Source organism: Stigmatopora nigra, unplaced genomic scaffold (genome assembly GCF_051989575.1).
Source record: "Stigmatopora nigra isolate UIUO_SnigA unplaced genomic scaffold, RoL_Snig_1.1 HiC_scaffold_25, whole genome shotgun sequence".
Taxonomy (NCBI): Eukaryota; Metazoa; Chordata; class Actinopteri; order Syngnathiformes; family Syngnathidae; genus Stigmatopora; species Stigmatopora nigra.
Genome location: NW_027551604.1, coordinates 2469785 through 2490868, shown reverse-complemented (window position 1 = coordinate 2490868; position 21084 = coordinate 2469785). Strand labels below are relative to the sequence as shown.

Below are 21084 nucleotides of genomic sequence, written 5' to 3'. Positions count from 1 at the left end.
GGTTAGGTAATTTCAAGTGAGCCACGAGCTAGCCTAGCATGTTTTTAGGTATATTGGCTTTGATAAAGGTGCCTTTAAATTTTTGTGAAGGCATTTCGACAGGTTTTTAAACAAAGGATGGGCGGAGCTTCCAATTTTTGGAGGTGGGGACTGGTTTGATAAACCAAAACTTGGCTTTTGTGCAGATATGGACTTTTAGAACGACTAGGTCGCTAATAATGTGGATACCTGGCAACTTTTTCCTGTATTGTATATATTTTTTTCATTTTGTGTAAGCCATATAACAACTTTTTTTTACGTACCGTTTTTTTTTCGGGATTATAAATCACAGTTTTTTTTAAGAGTGTAGGGTTCGCGTTTTGGGTGTAATATTTAGATATATTTTTTTATAAATGGATTAAATTAACTGGATTAAAAGCACTGAATATTCAATTTTTTTATTGATCTAAAACAGATTTTTGAACTAAAAAACTGAAAATTTTGATTTTTAAAAAAATAAATGGATTAAATAAACTGGATTAAAAATTCCTGAATATTAAATTTTTTTATAGATCTAAAACAATGATGATTTTTAAAATAAAAACACAGAAAATTTCTGAATATACATTTTTTTATAACTCTAAAACAATGTTTATTTTAGCTTTTTTTAAATATATTTTTCGATATTACAAAAGGATTTTTAACCTAAAAACACATACAAATTGATATAAAAAATGATAATTATTGATTTAAAAGGGGAAATCATGAAATTTAATATACATCAATACTCTTCATTTTAATTTAATCCTAAAACAGAAAGTCGGCACTCACTATTTACTTTCCCGGGCCACACAAAATGATCCGACGGGCCGGATTTGGCCCGCGGGCCGCCACTTTGACACACTTTTTTTTTTTTTTAACCCAAATTAACCACCCACTCCGAGATCTTCCAAAATCAAGCACATAGAACCTTTCAATGAAACAATTCACATCATTCAAAACACCATAATCCTCCAAAACCATTCATTTCACCAACACTATACCTTTAACATTTCTATTTAATTTCCAATTCTCTTCCCCAAACTCCTTTTTAAAGTCTAAAACTGTCTTATGATGCAAATTGGGCAACAGGAAGACAAATTGGCGGATTAATGAGACAGGAAGGAAACAGATAAAGGATGCACTTCCGGGGCTACGTTTTTAAACATTTGCGGTTAGTTTTGAACTCTCGTCTTTGACGATAAGGACGAACTCGTTACGGCCAGCGGCGTAAATCGTCGGGGGGGACCGCTCATTACGTAGATCTGACAAAAAGAGCAAAACAAAGCCGCGCAATTTGTATGTCTTTACAATGAAAAAATACACACATCTTCGTCCCAAAGGGTTTTTATTTGCTTACTTTGCTCAAGGCTCCGCCCCCTTCCCCGGATTTGTCATAAGTGTCTCTTTGGGAAGATGCTGTATTCAAATCTTAACGCTTTGGGATGCTAAATAAAGAAGGGGATTTGTTTTGTTAGTGGAGGTGTGTCCAAGTGGCGGCCCGCGGGCTAAATGTGGCCCGCTGCATCATTTTGTGCGGCCCGAGAAAGTGCCGATTTTCTGTTTTAGGATCAAATTCAAATGAAGAGTATAGATGTATATTACATTTCCGGATTTTGCCCCCTTTTAAATCAATAATTGTCATTTTGTATTCTATTTTTTTGTGTTTTTAGTTCAAAAATCATTTTGTAAAATCTGAAAATATATTTAAAAAAAGCTAATATAAACATTGTTTTAAATCTATAAAAAACTGAATATTCAGGGATTTTAATCCAGTTCTTTTAATCCATTTAATCAAAAAAATCTAAACTTAGTTTTTAGCTCAAAAATCATTTTGTAAAATCTAAAAATATATTTTAAAAAAAGCTAAAATAGACATTGTTTTAAATCTATAAAAAACTGAATATTCAGGGATTTAATCCAGTTCTTTTAATCCATTTATTAAAAAAAATCTAAATTTTCAGTTTTTAGTTCAAAAATGCTTTTGTAAAATCATTTTTTCTACTATTATTTAAAAAAATCTATCTATACTTTTAAAGTTCATAAAAATATGAAAATCCACACTAAAACTTGTAAGCGGAAGCCAATCTTGCTACTACGACTCAGCACTAAAATTTATAATAGGGGTGACTCTATTTCAATTATCGCGGACATGTCTAGTCTTCATTAACCGCAATATTCGAGGGATTACTGTATTGCAAAGAATACTATTTTCTTACCTCAAGCCATTTACTCATTTTTGTCCCTCTGTTTCTACCTGCAGGTGGCATGGTGGACAAGTGGTTAGCGCATCGCCCTCACAGTTCTGCGGCCATGTTTCAATCCCAGGTGAGTCCTCACTGTGGGTTTTCTCCGGGTACTCCACTTTCCTCCCACATCCCCAAAACATGCTAGGCTAATTGTATACTCTAAAATCCCTTTAGCTACGAGTAAGGTTGTTTTCTCCTTGGCTGACTACTCAATCAGGGTATCTCAAATCAGCTGGGATAGGCTCCAGCACCCCCTGCGACCCCTTGTGAGGATAAGCGGTTCAGAAAATGAAGGAATCAGTCTGAATTTCATTCCAAGACCGTTTTTTTAAAAACAAATATGTCGTCCTCGGGCTACTGGTTCACTGGGCGGTCACATGGGGGCATCCTTGAACCGGTTGTGAGACCCTTTCTCACCCAGATATGAACACACCCATGTGCACACACTTACCCTGACTCGTCAAGGTCCTCAGGTCGGCCCTCCTTTTTTGAAAAACCACAATTGCCTTTCACTCTCCATAACACACATACACACTCTTGTGCTGGTACTTAAATTGGTAGATTTGATTGACAGATGGTCAGAGAAAACTCCAATACTGTTTCCGCATCGTTTGGCCAATCAAAATTGAGTATTTGGGAGATTTTTAGCAAATCTTTGACATTGCCGTGTGACCTTTGACCTGTCAGTGTGGTAAATTGACATTGATGTGTGGGATGATTCTTCGGTCTTTTATTTGTTTTTTTGCTGGTTTTGGAGTGAGAAATGTCATGGATTGGGAGGGAGGGGCTTCAGGTGTTTGGAAGGGGCGGGGCTAAGATAGGAATGGTTTGATTAGTGGATGTAATTTTTTTTTTAGTTTTAATGGTGACGAGAAGGCCACAAAAAAACCAAAATACTTTGAAAAATAGCTTAGTTTTTTAATATGGGATTGTTGATCTGTGTAAAAAACTTGTTTTGAGGAAAAAGCTTCAAAAAATCAAACAATAAAAATTTGTTTTTAATATGGAATATTAATATAATTCATCTGCATAAAAAACTTATTTTTGAGAAAAAAGTTTCCAAAAATAAGAAATAGTTATTATATGAAAACTTACATTTAAAGAAGGTTTTGAAAAATATAGTTTTTAATATAATAATAATAATAATAATTAATATAATATAATAGTAGTTAATATAATATAATAGTAGTAAATATAATATTATAATAGTTAATATAATATAATAGTAGTTAATATAATATAATACTAGTTAATATAATACAATACGAGTTAATATAATATAATAATAGTTCATATAATATAATAATAGTTAATATAATATAATAGTAGTTTTTAATATAACATTGTCGATCTGTGTCGAAAACTTACATTTCAAAAAAACATTTCCCCCCAAAAATACAAAAAATCCCAATAAATAAACATTATTCTAATCCTCCTTTTAATATTGTTTTTATTTTTGTAAAAAATAAATTGTATTTAAGAGCCAAAATAATCAAAACACTAACATTTTTCTCTTTGTTGTCATTCAAAAACGGCAACAACAACAAAAATGTAAACATCCCCGAACACACACCCCCTAACTCCTCCCCCTCCCTCCCTCCTTCCCACCAAATCACTTAAAGTGACAGTACACCACTTTTTTTTAGTTGTTCTAACACCAGCCTCGTCATTTCCATTCATGACCCAAAGGTTCATCTACTTGTTCTAAGGCCTCACCTCGGTGACCCTCGCTGCCACACTCCCCAGGGGGTCCCAAAATATTTGGGGACCCTGACTGTGAAGCCAAGGCTGTTGGGGAGCAGATGGCATGCTTTTCCCTCTCCTCTTTTTTTGGTGGCGTCCATTGGGAATTAGAGATGCCTTCAAAACATTCCTGTAGATAAATGACTTATGCAGTTGCCCACCATCTGGGCTTGGAGAGCACCTGCCGACCTGCCCACTTGCTTTGCACGCCTGCTTGGGCTGCAGCTGGCAAGTTTCGGGCTCTTTCTATACTAGAGTCTTGCTATTTTATTTTTCTATTGTGGACTTTTACAATCGTGGTGTATAGGTTGTTTCATTTTGTTTATAAGATAATGCACAGGTGTCAAAGTGGCGGCTCGGGGGCCAAATCTGGCCCGTTGTATCATTTTGTGTGGCCCGGATAAGTAAATGATGAGTCCTGAATTTATGTTTTTGGATTAAATGAAAATGAAGAGTATAGATGTATATTACATTTCCTGATTTTCCCAATTTTAAATCAATAATTGTCATTTTTAATCCATTTTTTGTATGTGGTTTTAGTTTAAAAATCATTTTGTAAAATCGAAAAATATATTTTTAAAAAAGCTAAAATAAATATTAGTTTAGATCTATAAAAAAATGAATACTCAGGGATTTTAATCCAGTTCTCTTAATCCATTTTTAAAAACTGACGAAACCGGAGTACCCGGAGAAAACCCATGTGAGCCAAAGGACACAGCAAGGACCCAACAGGCATCGAACCCACGACCCCAAAACTGAGGCCAACATGCTAACCACACGACTACGATATATATATATATTTGTGTATTTATCTTATTTAGCGTATTTAGCGTATTTTGCTTATTTAGCGTATCTAGCGTATCTGGCGTAATTAGTATTATTTAGCGTATTTAGCGTATCTAGCATATCTAGCGTATTTGGCATATTTAGTATTATTAGCGTATTTAGCGTATTTAGCGTATTTAGCGTATTTAGCGTATTTAGCATATTTAGCGTATCTAGCGTACCTGGCGTATCTGGCGTATTTCGCATATTTATTATTATTTAGCATATTTAGCATATTTAGCATATTTAGCGTATTTAGCGTATTTAACATATTTACCGTATTTACCCTATTTAGCATATTTAGCATATTTAGCGTATTATAGTCCAAAAATTACATTTGAAAATCCAGCAATACGCCAACAAAAAGTGAACCATTGAGTTTGAGGAAGCTGCCAGGCACCACCGCAACAACAATTCCAGCCATTGAAAGACAGATGTACGTCTGCTCCTTTGGTGAATGGGATGGCGGCCTCCCCAAAACTGTACACGCACGTGGGAACAATAGCTGAAAGGCGGCGCGTAAACCTGGGCAACAAGAGGGCGATACGCGGCAAGTCAAGCGCGGATCGGAATTGGCAACGTCAATGGAGGGGCGCACAAAGCCCCCCGGCGATGGGAAAAGGGCAAATTGGCAAAGCTAACAGGGTCTCTTTCCTGCCATCTTTCTTTTCTGCCTTTTCTGTTGTTCCGCAACAGATGCCATGTTCCATTAAAATGCTGTCAGCTGCGCGAGAATGCTTCCAAATTTGGTCACAATGGGCCAAGACAAAAAAAGACAACAAAAAACCCACACAAAAGTTAGTATCGGTCTCCTAGTGGATGCAAATGGTATTGACGGCGATAGATGTCTGATTCTTTTAAACTGGGAAGGTTGGCGGTGATTCATTGGAAGTTATCAAGTCATATTTTGATATTAGTTCTTATCACTGTTTATTATTTTCGCTAACACAAACAAATGACGCAGTGGAAAAGTGGTTAACATGTCCGTCTCGCAGTTTTAAGGTCCTGGGTTCGATTCCAGGTCGGCCTAATTGTGTAGAATTTGCCCGTTCTCCCAGGCTTGCATGGGTTTTCCCCAGGTGGTCCGCTTTCTTCCCACATTCCAAAAACATTAATGCTAAGCTAGCTGGTTGCACACTCTAAATTGCCTAATGCTAGCTAGCAATAGCTAGTTGTCCTTTTCCTTCTTTGTGATTAGCGCTTTGGCCTCAGAGTCTGGTTGTCGAGGGTTTGATCCCAGATTGCATGTTTTCCCTGGCCTTATGTGGGTTTTCTTTTTGATGTCGCAGGTTCGATGCCGCAGTGTTCTCGCTGTGTGGCGTTTGCATGTTCACCCTAGCTTGCGTGGGTTTTCTCCGGGTTCTCCGATTTCCTCCCACATGCCAAGAAAAAAGTCATGCTAGGCTAGCTCATTGAACACTCTAAATTGCCTTAATCTAGCTATGATTGGTTGTCCTTTGGATGCGGTTCAGAAAATGATAGCGTAAAAAAAATCCCCTTGTGTTGTCTTAAGTATTAGCTTAGCAACACCATATGTATGTACCATGTGTGTTAATAATAGCCAACCCTCATTTTAATGCAAAACTTTGCTGGATATGGATGGATTTTTCTTCCTCCCATAAAAACCCGATTTAGCATCTCGCGATACGCCAACAAAACTCCACCCCCTTCCTCACCCATCAGCCGAATCCCATCCTTCACTTCTGTACTATCCGATGAATGATGACCCTTTTGTCGCTTATCTCCCCAAAAGCCGCCATGCCGCTTCTTTTCACCAGACGTAGCCCCGAAAAGTCATTTGTGAATAGCATTAGCGCGAGTCAATGCACCCATAGCGGTGTGACCAGGCCTGAAAACTCCACCGCCCTCACTTTTATGAGACCAGATGATTGAGGGTAGAAGAAGAAGACGAAGAAGAAATCCAAATCAGGACCAAAACACGGGTAGCAGACGCCAAACAGCGGCAAGTGAAGGGGAACAGGTTCGCCTCCAAAGGGATTGAAAGGATTTGGGACAAAAGACGCCAGGGAGGGTGTGGGGGGACAACCAAGGGTCGGGACAGGCACCGGGCCTTGAGTTAGGTCTCATTTCTCAAGTGTCATGGCGTTATCTCTCGCCCTAATTATCGCCACAATGCGCGAAGACCAAGCTTTTCCGCGGAGTCGCGTATGCTAGCACGCCGGCAAAGCGCTAATTTCAGTTCGGGGGGGGGGGGGGGGGGGGTTACAGTACCGTATTTTCATGACTATAAGGTGCACCGCATTATAAGGCGCACCCTCAATGAATGACATTTTTTCCATATATAAGGCGCACTGTATTATAAGGCGCACTGTCTATTTTGGAGAAAATTTCAGACTTTTATGTGCGTCTTATAGTGGTGAAAATACGGTAATTGCTATTGACTTTCAGGTATGAAGCACTCACTCACTACACATTCACCTCTAGAGCCAGCCATTGTTGCCGTGCGCCTTATATATGGAAAAAACAGAAAACCAAAAACGAAAAACCACCACTGTCGGATATTAAAAAAAACACAAACGCCTGAAGTGAAACAATACTGTTAAATATGCAGAAGCCATCTTGGTTTACAACATCTACCATCATATAGCTCCTCCCCCACTGCAAAATTTGATACAAAAAAATCCAAAACATCAACAATGGCTGGCTCTAGAGGTGACTGTGTAGTGAGTGAGTGCTTCATACCTGGAAGTCAATAGCAATTACCGTATTTTCACCACTATAAGGCGCACTTAAAAGTCTTAAATTTTCTCCAAAATAGACAGTGCACCTTATAATACAGTGCGCCTTATATATGGGAAAAAATGTCATTCATTGAGGGTGCGCCTTATAATGCGGTGCGCCTTTTAGTCGTGAAAATACGGTAGTCAATATAAGTAGTGAATTGAATGCTTTTATTGTCAATATACAGGTATAATGAGATTTAAAGCTGCACCAATAACAACAATAAATAAGTAAAACAATAAATACCTAAGTAGTCAACATCATATGTAATCACGACATAAATAAGTAGGGAAGTCTAAAAAGAAATGTATATATATATATGAGCTACTATAAACTTTGAATGAAAGCCTATGAATGGAGAATTCTTCAATCAGGACTACAAATCCAACAAACCCCGCCTTCTATTGATCCATATATTGATTTTTTGGGTGAATTTCTGTGTCGGTGTTTCACCATCACTGGGCACTTTGCGCCTCTGTGGGAATGCAACACCCGCATTGTGTCTCCATCACGCCATATGTTGATGCTGGTGTATTGGAAGTAGTTTTTTGGGTGGGGGGCTTGAGGGGGGTGTGGTGGGTTTCAGCTGCACTGCAAAACAAAGACGAATCCGAGACAGCTGGCATGTTGGATGTTGTTTAAGTGGCAGCTGACTTGAGTCACAATACATGTTGATGGAATACGTAAAGCGGCCTTTTTGACTGAATTTTAGGAAGCAAAACAAGTCTTGTGTTGGGAGGCTAATGGAGTCATTGATGTTATCTTTGAGGGTGTTTTGATACATTTTTTTAGTTCATGTGGTGGGATGTTTTTAGGGGTGGGGCATCAATTCATATCCATTGAAATGAATGGTTTTATTGTCAAATGAGATTTAGAGTGGCATCATAAAGTACACCAATTAATAAAGTAGTCGAAATAATAAGTAGTCAAAATAGTAAGGAGTCGAAATAGTAAGTAGTCGAAATGGTAAGTAGTCGAAATAGTAAGTAGTCGAAATGGTAAGGAGTCGAAATGGTAAGGAGTCGAAATGGTAAGTAGTTGAAATAGTAAGGAGTCGAAATAGTAAGTAGTCGAAATAGTAAGTAGTCGAAATAGTAAGTAGTAGTCGAAATAGTAAGTAGTCGAAATAGTAAGTAGTCGAAATAGTAAGTAGTCGAAATAGTAAGTAGTCGAAATAGTAAGTAGTCCAAATAGTAAGTAGTCCAAATAGTAAGTAGTCCAAATAGTAAGTAGTCCAAATAGTAAGTAGTCCAAATAGTAAGTAGTCGAAATAGTAAGTAGTCGAAATAGTAAGTAGTAGTCGAAATAGTAAGTAGTCGAAATAGTAAGTAGTCGAAATAAGTAGTAGTCGAAATAGTAAGTAGTCGAAATAGTAAGTAGTCGAAATAGTAAGTAGTCGAAATAGTAAGTAGTAGTCCAAATAAGTAGTAGTCCAAATAAGTAGTAGTCCAAACAGGTAGTAGTACAAACAGGTAGTAGTACAAACAGGTAGTAGTCCAAACAAGTAGTAGTCCAAACAAGTAGTAGTCCAAACAAGTAGAAGTCCAGACAAGTAGTAGTCCAAACAAGTAGTAGTCCAAACAAGTAGTAGTCCAAACAAGTAGAAGTCCAAACAAGTAGTAGTCCAAACAAGTAGTAGTCCAAACAAGCAGTAGTCCAAACAAGCAGTAGTCCAGAAAAGTAGTAGTCCAGAAAAGTAGTAGTCCAAACAAGTAGTAGTCAACATGTATATAGTCATGTATAGACATGTATATGTATACTCGTCTTAATAAGTATAGTCGACTTAATACACACATATATACACATTTGTATATACACACATATATATATACACATTTGTATATACACACATATATATACACATTTGTATATACACACATATATATACACATTTGTATATACACACATATATATACACATTTGTATATACACACATATATATACACATTTGTATATACACATATATATATATATATATACACACACATTTATAAATATACATATATGTATACATGATAATCATACCTGATAAATGTTATTTTCCTTAATGAGGAAACGCATAAACATAAAAAAGTTATTTTGTCATGCCGCCTCCCGGCTGGAGCGAGACCCCCTCACGCAGCAGACCCCTTTTGTCCCGTGCAGGAATGAATACAAAGTGGATGTAAGTGAGAAGAAAAAAAACTGCATTGTCGTGACTGGCCAGTCTCAAAATGGAGAAACTTTCTATTGTGTCTGCGTCGGCGTCTTTTAGTTAATCATTCAATTCTTGGTCAATTTTAAACTCTTAAAATAAGGCGAAAAAATACAGAGTGGTGACTTGATTTGATACAAAAAGTCCTTCTCATTCAAAAAGTATCAATTTTGAATATTTGGTCATATAAAATTTAAATTTAGTGCAGTAAAAAGAAACATTTTGAAACATTTTTGGTGGTTTGTTTTAACTGTTAATTTTAAATGTTTTACAAGAAAACACTTTTTAAAAAAATAATAACAAAACAACAAGTTTTATCAAAGATTTTTCTTTAAAAAAGGGAGTTTATTTAGTTAGACTGGACACACTTCTCTTCTTTGTTCCAGCGACCAATCACGTGGTGCCGTCAGAGTGTGTGTGTGTGTGTGTGTGTGTGTGTGTGTGTTTTGTGTGTGTGTGTGTGTGTGTGTGTTTGGGGCCCCTAATCCACTAAAACACACTTATGGGCCACAATACAATATACAAGAGCCATAATATCATATTCATTTGACACAGTTTGAGGATTACGTTTGCATTGGTGTCCAACTTGACTATCATTTTTTCCATTTGACATTGCAGTAAAAGACTTGATTTTATTAGATATAATATTTAGATTGTTTTTTATGAATGGATTAAAAGAACTGGATTAAAAGCCCTGAATATTCCGTTTTTATAGATGTAAAACAATGTTTATTTTAGCTTTTTTTTCATGTTTCAGATTTTACAAAATTATTTTTGAACTAAAAACAGAAAAAAATTATTAAAAAATGACAATTATTGATTTAAAAGGGGGAAAATCTGGAATTAATATACATCTATACTCTTCATTTTAATTTGATCCTAAAACAGAAACACTTTGAAATCAAAATATATATATGACATTTTGTTGTGCTACCGGCGACCGAAACGATCCGAATTAGAGCCAAAATGGCTGAAACGAGCTCTCTTTTACGAAAAAACATACACTTTAAAAACATTTTTGTTATAATACAGCGTACACCATTTGAAATGCTCCAAAAATATATAAAATAAGTGGAAAAAGGTATAAAAAAAATCACATAAAAAAGTTTTTATATGCCGTACACAATTCGAAATGATAAAAAAATATACATGACATTTTGGTCTGCTACTGGCGACCAAGATAATCCGAATTAAAGCCAAAATGGCTGAAACAACCTGTCTTTTTCCTAAAAAACATACTTTTTAAAACATTTTTGTTTTCATACAGCGTACACCATTTGAAATGATCCAAAAAATATATACAATAAGGGGAAAAAGGTATAAAAAAATCCCATACAATTTGAAAATGATCAAAAAATGTATATGAATGACATTTTCGTCTGCTAGCAACAACCAAGACGATCCGAATTAGAGCCAAAATGGCTGAAACAACCTGCCTTTTTCCTAAAAAACATACTTTTAAAAAACATTTTTGTTATCATACACCATACACCATTTGAAATGATCCAAAAATACAAAAGTTTTTATATGGCATACACAATTTGAAATGATAAAAAAAACATGACATTTTGGTCTGCTACAATCCGGAATTGAGCCAAAATGGCTGAAACGAGCTCTCTTTTTCCTAAAAAAAAACATACTTTTTAAAAACATTTTTGTTATCATACAGCGTACACCATTTAAAATGACCCAAAAAATACATAAAACAAACCAAAAACCTTATAAATTGACCACATATGCAAATAAATGTTAAAATCTATTGAAATTGTCCAATAGTGTCTGGTCTGCACATTCAAAACAAACACCAGGCTAAATTTAGCATCCCATTCATCACGCGGTTTTAAAAAAAAGAAGAAGAAGAAGTTATGGGTGTAAAAAGGGGGGGTCAGGGAGCTTTAACTCTGTGACAAAGCCTCATTTGCAGGTCAATACGATGGCACACTCGCCTCTCTTCTGGGCGCAGTTCGCCTTTTGTTAGCGCACGCCGGCGTCCTTGCCAGATGGTGGTGGAAAATGCTAATTCCCCGGGCTTGATTTGCCTCCATTCTGCATTTAATTGCACGCTGCCTTGCTAATTGTGTGCCGCTGAGAGGAGGAAGAGGAGGAGGAAGAGTAGGAGGATGTGATTTCATTAGTTTTTAGCTAAAAAATGACAGTTTTGCTTGTTTTAGAGCATAAATTGGATTAAATTGGTTGGTATGATGCAATGATTCGCTAGGTATGACTCTCTAGTTGTGACTCAGAGTCTTGATTGAATGCTAAATGGCTACCAAATATGTAATTTGAGAAGATTAGTGAGTTATTAGATATTGGATTATTAGCTACATTTGATAGAGAAAAAGCTGTCCTATGTATTTGAATGCTGGCTTTTGATTGGACGGTTAATGTCATGTGTTTTTGAGGCATGTGTCTGAAATTATGTTTCACGTGCTAATAATAATGTGTATAAATTAGCTTAAATGTGGTGGTCTGGTGGATGAGTGGTTAGTTTGAGGGGTCTCGGCGTTTTGAGGTTGTGGGTTTGATTCCAGGTGTGGAGTTTGCATGTTCAGTTGTGTGGGTTTTATTTGGGTACTCTGGTGTAATGCTGCATCTCAAAAACATCCATGCTAGGCTAATTGTATGCTAATTGTATGCCCAAGCTGTGATTGGTTGTCAAGCTGCTTTGTGGTTAGAGTTTTGGCATCACAGTTCTGGGGTCATGGGTTCGATTCCAGGTGGGAGTTTGCATGTTTGCTTGTGTGGGTTTTCTTTGGTTACTTTGGTGTCATCCTGCATCTCAAAAACATGCATGCTAGGCTAATTGTATGCTAATTGTATACCCGAGCTGTGATTGGTTGTCAATATCTTTGTGGCTAGAGTTTTGGTCTCACAGTTCTTGGGTCACAGGTTCGATCCCAGGTGGGTTTTCACTGTGTGGATGTTGCATATTGTGTGGGTTTTCTCCGGGTACTCTGGTTGAACATTCTAGATTCCGTAAACCTAGCTGTGATTGGTTGTCCTTCTCCTAGTGGTTAGAGTTTTGGTCTCACAGTTCTTGGGTCGCGGGTTCGATCCCAGGTGGGTTCGCAGTTTGCATGTTATGTGGGTTTTCTCTGGGTACTCTTATTTCCTCCTACATTGCAAAAGATGCATGCTAGGCTAGCTGGTTAAACACTCTAGATTGCGTAACCCTAGCTATGATTGGTTATCCTTTGTCGCCTCATGCCCTACGATTGGCTGTCCACCCGCTTGGTGCCCATAATTACCTAGGATTAGCTCCAGCACCCCCTCCAACCTTATGAGGATAATACACAATTCACAAAATGAATGAATGGATAAATATCTCAATAAGCCACACATTAAAAACATATTTAACACAAATAATTACTGTCGTCGGGTAGATTTGACCATTGATGGTCATTTTCGACGACCAATTCCTTTGCCTCAGAAAAACCATAATGTAAACAAACACTACAAAAATAATGATTGGGTCCAAATGTGTTTTTCTGGTTTAGTTTTTGGTTTAATAAACGATGCTATTGTAAAACTATCATAAGAAGGAAATTTATTTTAATAAATGAATAAAAAAAATGGACGCTAACTCGACATGTCGGCGTGACAGTCAAAGGTCATACGAGACGTGACGGGGTCCCCACGAGAGTGATCCCCCCCCCCGGTTTTGCACCCCCACTTTACATCAGCAGCTGTTTGTGTCATTATATTCTATTGAAGGCTTGTTAGGGAGGCCCACACATTAACTGTCATGTCTTCCCTTTGTGGTCATCAAAGTAGCCCAAATTGAGTCATTGCAGCCATTTCCTGTACAGACATATTAATATGGATGGAAAGTTTGAGGGATTGTAATGGAGTGCTTGTTTAGGCATGCGTGAGTCGGCGGAGAATACAATTGAAAATTAAGAGTTGAATTAGCATGAAATTTAAAGTGGGGGTGGGTACATGTTGCCTGAAATGCTGTTGGGGAGAATATTTGAGCTAAAATAGGGTTTTAGTTTAAAGGAAAGTATTTTGAATGTTTGTGTATACTTGGAGTTAGCTTTGTTAGCAAGTTTGTTTTGAAAATAAGTGTGTATTGTAGGTTTTTAGGGTTTTTTAAGGGTTTTTTGTGGTCGCTTGTGTTTGAAAATGATAATAAATGGGATTGAGCGTTAAATGAAACTATTTACTATTTTATTGCTAAGCTAGTTTGGCTTCAGGGATCAAGATTGACACTGTTCGGGCTAAAGTAAGTTTATAAAAAGTTGGAAAATTTGGAAAAAGTTTTTAAAGGTAAGCCATGTTCATATAAAAGAAAAATTTATATAATTCTAATAAAAGGGTGCATAAGTGGTTGGCATGTCGGCTTCACAGTTTTGGGGTTGTGGGTTTGAGCCCCAGGTCGCTCTTAGCCAAACTAAATTCATAAAAAGCTTGAAAATTAGGAAAACTTTTTAAAAGTAAGCTATGTTCATATTAAAAAAAATGAATACAATTATAATAATAGGGTGGTTAAGTGGTTAGCATGTCGGCTTGTCAGTTTTGGGGTCGTGAGTTTGAGCCCTGGTCGCTCCTAGCCAAAGTAAATTCATAAAAATCTTGAAAATTAGGAATAATTTTAAAAGTAAGCCATGTTCAAATGAAAAAAAAATACAATTCTAATAATATGGTGCATAAGTGGTTAGCATTTTGGCTTCACAGCTTTAAGGTCGTGGATTCGAACCCAGGTTGGTCCTCACTATGTGGACATTGCATATTCTCCCTTAGTTTTCATGTTTTTTCTGAGTATTACTTCTGGGTTTCCTCCCACATCCCAAAAACATTCATGCTAGGCTAGCTAGCTAACTGCTTACTCACTCTAATATAGCGCTAGCTACTAGCATAAATGCCTGTCCATCTTTTTAGCAATTCATAAAATGAACTCACCAATAACTTTACCAGTAACCCCAGTTCAAAAGTTCCCCAACACAAAGTAAAAGGATTAAACCTTGATGTATTTGTTATATTTTTAATAGCCTTTAATTGCCCAATAGAGCAAAAAACTGCAAGATGACCCCCTTTAACTCCAACCAGGGGGTGCGGGGGGCACCTAAACCCCCCCCAAACGGTCCTAGCTGAGACTTCATTAAAGTAACACATGAACATCTGTTGTCTTTAACATGTAAACTATTGAGATTTTTTTGCAAAGTCGGCGCAATGACCCTCGTGGCTCCCCGCGGGGCATATGGGCGTTAATTAGCTGGATATAGCCATAGATTAATTATAATATTTTTTTCCTTCATTGCTATCAATAGAGAAGCCAAACAAAGTGTCTTTTGTCCTCTGATGCGGGACATTCTGTGGCTGAGTGAATGGGTCTTGGCTATGTCTACATGGATTTGCCATATGGCAACAAAAAAAGCAAAGAAAGGAGCCCGAGAGAGCTTTGTGTTGGAAATCAGAACAAGACCCGCCGGCTTATGTCGGCACACAGCCCACAAAAGTCACTCTTGCCATCAAAAGTCTACTTTTTTTTTAGCATGTCGCGCAGTTAAATACATTCGACCAATCGCACAAGGCGATGGGTATTTGACGTTTGGGTGGAAGACTCTCTGGTTGGTTCGCAGGACGTGTTAATGTCAATTTGGTTTTATGTGGGCCGGACTATTTTTGATATAATATTTAGATTTTTTTTTCTATGAATGGATTAAAAGAACTGGATTAAAAGTCTTGAATATTCAGTTTTTTATAGATTTAAAACAATTTTATTTTAGGGTTTTTTTTAGATATTTTTTTGGATTTTAGACAATGATTTTTGAACTAAAAACACAGAAAAAATGGATTGAAATATGATAATTATTTATTTAGAAGGGGGGAAATCAGGAAATTTAATATACATCTATACCAAGGGTGGCAGACTCTCGGATTGGTTCGCAGGCTGCGTTAACGTCAATCTGATTTTATGTGGGCCGGACTATTTTAGATATAATATTTAGATTTTTTTTTTTATGAATGGATTAAAAGAACTGGATTAAAAGCCCTGAATATTCCGTTTTTTATAGATTTAAAACAATGTTTATTTTAGATTTTTTAAATATATTTTTTGATTTTACCAAATGATTTTTGAACTAAAAACACAGGAAAAAAATGGATTAAAATGTGATAATTATTGATGTAAAAGGGGGAAAATCAGGAAATTGTGAAAATGTCTTACATATGTTAGCATTAAGCTAGCATGCTTGAGTTTGACTAAACGTTATGGTTAGTTTTTCAATATTTTAGTTTACATTTTATTGTTTAGTAAAATGTTGAAGTTTATATAGTATCTAACAACCAAAGTAAAAAAATGTATATTGAATTAAAAATGTGATACTTTTTTGTATTCCATATGCTAACATTAAGCTAGCTATTGGCTAATTAGAATATGCGGCCTATAATGGGTTGGGATAAGCTTCAGCACCTTTTTGGATCATAAACGTTACAAAAATCAGAAGATAATTTAAATGGTAATAAGGTAAATACTATGGAATTTAAAAAAAAGATCAATTTAGAGTTGTCGACAACCACAATCAATGTCAATTGATTTTTATTTTATTCATTTTTGGACTTTTTCATTTTAAAAAAATGTTAAAAGTGGGCATAATAATAATGATGATTTTAGTTTATAGTATATTTATAATTGAGATGTTCCTTTTACATATGTAGGCATCAATTTTTGGGGGTTGATGTAGGCCACAAATGTAAATATTGAGGCCTACAGCCTCAATGTAAGGATGTGGACGCCATTTTTTTTTTCAATTACCAAAAATTAGAGTTAAAGCAACACAAGAATTTTGTATTCTTTTTGAGCCAAATTCTTGCTGTTGCCAGGCACTTTTTGACAATTTTTAATAGTCTATTTTCAAGATATTATCAAAAACCTGCAACATTTTGTAAACAACAAAACATCTCTAATTTCCTTCTTTCCAGTTGTCTAAATAACAGCTTTATTAATGAGATGCACATTGTTTTTTTAATGTATTTGTAAATTGAAAATTGCCTCACTTGATAATCTGTCAAATTTTTAAATAGTTAAAGAATGAATAGCAACACAAGAATTTTGTATTCTTTTTTAGCCAAAAATCTTGCTGTTGCCAGGCATTTTTTTGACAATTTTCTCATAAGCTTTTTTCAAGATATTGTCAAAAACCTGCAACATTTTGTCCTAGTGCATTTTTTATTTCTAAATTGAAAACACAGCACTAGATAACCTATCAATTCTTAATTGTCCATTTATCTTCTTTCTTTTCAGCCAAAACTTACAAGTATGACCCCTGTTGAATGCCAAAGAGCCCAACGACAAAGACTTAAGGGTTTTTTATACGTCTTTCCAACTCTGGCAGGTGGCCTCCACGCCCGCCCGCCCGGTGTATCCACAGAGAAGTAAACAGCATGCGTAAGTGTTTGAGTGGGTCTTTTTTTTGGGGGGTCTCGTTGAGTGTGGCTGCATTTTGGGGGTGTCTCGTTTGCAGACAATGCGGGGATCCAAAGGCAGCTGCTGCTTCTATAGAGGGCCAAAGGGCCTTTAAATCCCAGCCTATATCCCGCAGCTGCCATGCTGCTCAAGTCTCAATACAACCCCCACAAAAACAAAAAAATAATAATACACCCCCCCACATACTCAAGGTATATAAAAGCTGCACCTGAGCCTTTAAGATAAAATAACTAAGACAATTTTTTTAACTTGGACAAAACATTTTTATTCATTTTTTTTTGCTTGAGGGCACTTGCATAAAAAACAAGTATTTATTTAAAAAAAAAATGGCTCAGACACAAAGACTATAGTGTAAGCTACAAGCTACGTGATTGCAAATACACCACCGATAAAAAAGTAAATAAAATAATCATAGGAAATAAGAATAAATCAAAAAAATGTCACTTTAGCACGTACAAAAAAACAAACATAAATAAATTATAAGTTAATAGTTTTAAAAATAGACCTTTTTTTTTAAACAGGAGGAAATAAAAACCCGACAAATACATTTATAGGCTGATGTCTCTATAAAGCTGTACACTTTTGGCCAGTGTAGACAATTTAAAGTCTTTTTTTTTAAGGATTGCACAGATGTTAAAACACTGTTAACACTGTCAAGTGGCAGCAACAATGAATGCTACATTTTTACTGGATAGAAAACAAAACAAATAGATATATATACCCCACCTTCCCCACACCCAGAGAGACCGACCGGTTCAGTCCTGAGAAGCCGGCGGTGGAGGTCCTGTGTCCGGCCAGCGCTCCTCCACCAGACCGGGGGTTGGTTGGGAGGTGGGCAACCGGCTGTTGTTCACCCACAATTTCTTTCTTTCCTCTGAGTGTTCCTCAAACATGCCCACGCAAGTAATAGTAGTAGTGCAAAAATCCATCTGGAGATGAGAAAAAAAGAAGAAATATTGAATTTTCCCCGAACAAACATGGAGAAAAATGAAAAAGACGAGCGACAGACGTCTTCCCCGAAGGATGCAAAGTCAGCAAGGGGCGTTACCCTTTTTTCCCGCCACGACGAGTGACGTCAACATCCTCCCCCACCCCACCCCGCTTTACTATCCCTCCCCTCCTTTTTCACGTTCACCCTTCCCCCACCCACTTCGCTTTTTTTTCTTCTCTGCGTTAAATCTTTTCAAAATAAGGCGAGGAAAACAAAAAGAAGCGACCCAAACAATAAATAGAAAAAATTCAAAGGAAAATAATGTATTAAATTAAAGCTTTTACAAATAGTTGTAACAATAGTTTATAATAGTTAAAAATAACAAGTTTGGAAACAAAAGCCTCTGAATAACGCCCCCCAACACAACAGATTATCTAACGATATTTTTTTTAATCAAAATCAAACGACTCATAATAACAACAATCATTCATTAAAAAAACATTCTCATCTCATATTGGCTTAAATTGTCATTTTATGGAGACAATATGTAATATAATCAACCTGAAATCGACGACTATAATACTATAAGCAGTAAAAACAAAGTAAATACCTACAGGAATATTAATTACAACTTAATAATAGCGATTTAATAAAAAAATCAAATACTGCTCATTTTCAGTCTCAATTTAATATCCCAAAAAAATCAATCAGACCAGCAAATCGATCAAAAACACTTTAGTACCCCCCATTAGTAATAAACCATCAATTCCAATGATATAAAATCCTCTTCCACTATCATATAATGAAAGAATATCAATTAAAACAATTAATAATCTTACCTTCTTCAACGGATTCTCTTCCTGGGGGTTTGCTCCTTAGGAACGGGTGACTTCTCCACACACTTTCTCTCATTGGCCTTCTTCCTTTTAGCGAAAAAATCTACTAAAACCAGCACAAAAAAGGGAAAGAAACGATTAATCACAGCCAATTAAATCACCCCAAAATGTCTTTCCTCCTCCTACTCCGCTGAACCTACCTGTAATATGCGTATTATTCTCCTCCGGGGCTGCCGGCCTCTTACGCCCCCCGAACGAAGCCATCCTCCGGGCGAGCCTCCCGGCGTTGAGTTTATCCGCACGGTTCTCCTGGTTGAGCTCCGCCGGCGGGACGTTACTCTCCCCGGACGCCGCTAGACGCTCCAGCGGGTCCGGTTGTTGTTTTCCGGCCGTCGCGGGGACGCTAAGTTGCGTCGAGCCCCGGTAGAACGCCGGGCTGTTATCCGAAGACACTTCCACCCATTCGTAGTCTCCGTCCAGCGGGGTGTTGTCGTCGAAATTAAAGTTCCACTGTTGCCGGTCGCGTTCAGAAATCTCCCGCAGTTTAGTGCTCATTTCCCGGCTTAGCTCTTCATGGTCCACCGGTCCAAACAGGTTTCGACAGACGCCGGTTCGCTTATGAAGAGGGAAGGTCCTCCGGGCTACTAGCCGTTCCATAGCGATGCTCGATAACTGGGCGTGAGACATTTCCCCCATAAGAACCCCAAAGAAAAACCACACACACGTCGAAGTTCAAAAAATAATAACAAAAGATGAACGTTCACTGGTTCTCTGTTTCGCTTTCCTCACGGGTGTCCTCCACTTCCTCCTACTCGCGTTTAAATGTACCGTGCTAGTAAAAGTCAGAGTATATAACCTCCAGTCAAGCAGTCAGCCAGAACAGACACCTCTGGCGACGTCCTGATTGGCTGATGTGAGTTTAAGCCACGCCCTCTTCTAAATTCTACCCCCACACCAAACGAAGCTCTCTACTACGTCTTTTTACGTGATGTTTCCCAATCTTTATGGAGCCTAAAGACACATTTTACCCTAAAAAGGGAAAAAAATCACTGCACATCAGCAGATAATCAGAAAAGTCATCAAAAGTGAACATATAATGTTCCCTTACGAGTCTAAAGATCAATTGTTGTGGTTGTCATAGATAAACAATAATATATTTGTACATTTTTTTCATTTAGCAACTCCAATACATCAATAACTAATGAGATTAAAGTTTTTTTCTAGCATAATCTGAACCAAGTACTAATTAAAATATATCATTAATCATCCAAAAAGGCAGATTAGCATAGTACTTTCTCAGTTCACTATTGTACTATGAAAACGTACTGTTATTTGTTTACCAAATGTATCCAGTTAAAGTAAAAGTTTTTTTCTAATATAAATACTCAAGTAATCTACAAATACTTGAAAAACCTACTTAACTCCTGGCCACCAAATAATGGTTGATAGTCTGTCCCAGTAAAACAAAAAAAAAACAAGCCATTTTTTTTCTTTTTACGCACACGCTGAACGTAAACAAGAGGATCACGTTACACAATAGCCCTGTAGTACTGCACTATGTTTTTACTGAATCTCCTTGTCACACCTTTAACCTGCTTTGAAGTGATTTATTACAGCAATTGAACAAAAAAAATCTCAGAAAGCAAAACGACTATTGAAGACTCATCGAAAAAAACTCGTAATCCAAATTTTAGTGAAGAAACGAGTCTCATAAAGACGTGCTTTTGTTTTTGATGACATTACAAATGCTTTAAAAGAAGGATAAAAGCGTACAAATTGTATTTTTAAACGTGTTTTATCAGTTTTTTTATGTGTATATGATCTATTGTGTTGATTTCAGGTGATTTTGTGAAAAGAAAGAAAAAGTCACGGCCAACGCCTTCCGATTGGCTGGTGGACACACAGCGACGCCTAGAGGTAGGTAAGAATATAAGCAATTTCAGCAAAACCGTATCAAATATTTAAAATTAAGAATTGAATCTATAGGTGGTAAAATTTGAATTTTAGTATTCTATTATCTGTACCTATTTTGTGGTGATTTTTTACATGATAATGTTTAATTAAGTAATATTAATATGCATTATTAATAAATATTTGGACATTTTATAGTCTTACAT

At 36.6% G+C, this 21084-nt stretch overlaps 1 protein-coding gene and 1 long non-coding RNA gene across 3 annotated transcripts in view; one reads left to right on the top strand and one right to left on the bottom strand.

Moving 5' to 3' along the window:
- Positions 1–17152, top strand: part of LOC144192109 (uncharacterized) — a 68090-nt gene extending 50938 nt beyond the window's left edge. The window contains exons 3-4 of the long non-coding RNA XR_013325047.1: positions 2282–2346; positions 17018–17152. This is a non-coding gene — a long non-coding RNA (uncharacterized LOC144192109). The remainder of the gene's footprint in view (positions 1–2281; positions 2347–17017) is intronic.
- A 368-nt stretch (positions 17153–17520) lies between these two features.
- Positions 17521–19809, bottom strand: cdkn1cb (cyclin dependent kinase inhibitor 1Cb). Of its 2 annotated transcripts, none has more exons than XM_077711154.1 (3): positions 19168–19809; positions 18971–19073; positions 17521–18129 (listed from the first exon to the last, which is right to left on the bottom strand). In XM_077711154.1, exons 1-2 carry the CDS (start codon positions 19661–19663, stop codon positions 18976–18978), a joined length of 594 nt encoding a protein of 197 aa, XP_077567280.1. In that variant the 5' UTR covers positions 19664–19809; the 3' UTR covers positions 17521–18129; positions 18971–18975. The 2 variants fall into 2 exon arrangements, with proteins under 2 accessions (XP_077567280.1, XP_077567281.1); XM_077711155.1 differs by having other exon boundaries at positions 18971–19070.
- Positions 19810–21084: the final 1275 nt, after the last annotated feature.

Bases quoted from the DNA above. Each gene is read 5' to 3' on its own strand.
- cdkn1cb (XM_077711154.1), bottom strand. From the start codon at position 19,663: ATGGGGGAAATGTCTCACGCCCAGTTATCGAGCATCGCTATGGAACGG. The intron at 19,074-19,167 runs GTAGGTTCAGCG...TGCTGGTTTTAG, and splicing joins GAATAATACGCATATTACAG to TAGATTTTTTCGCTAAAAGG.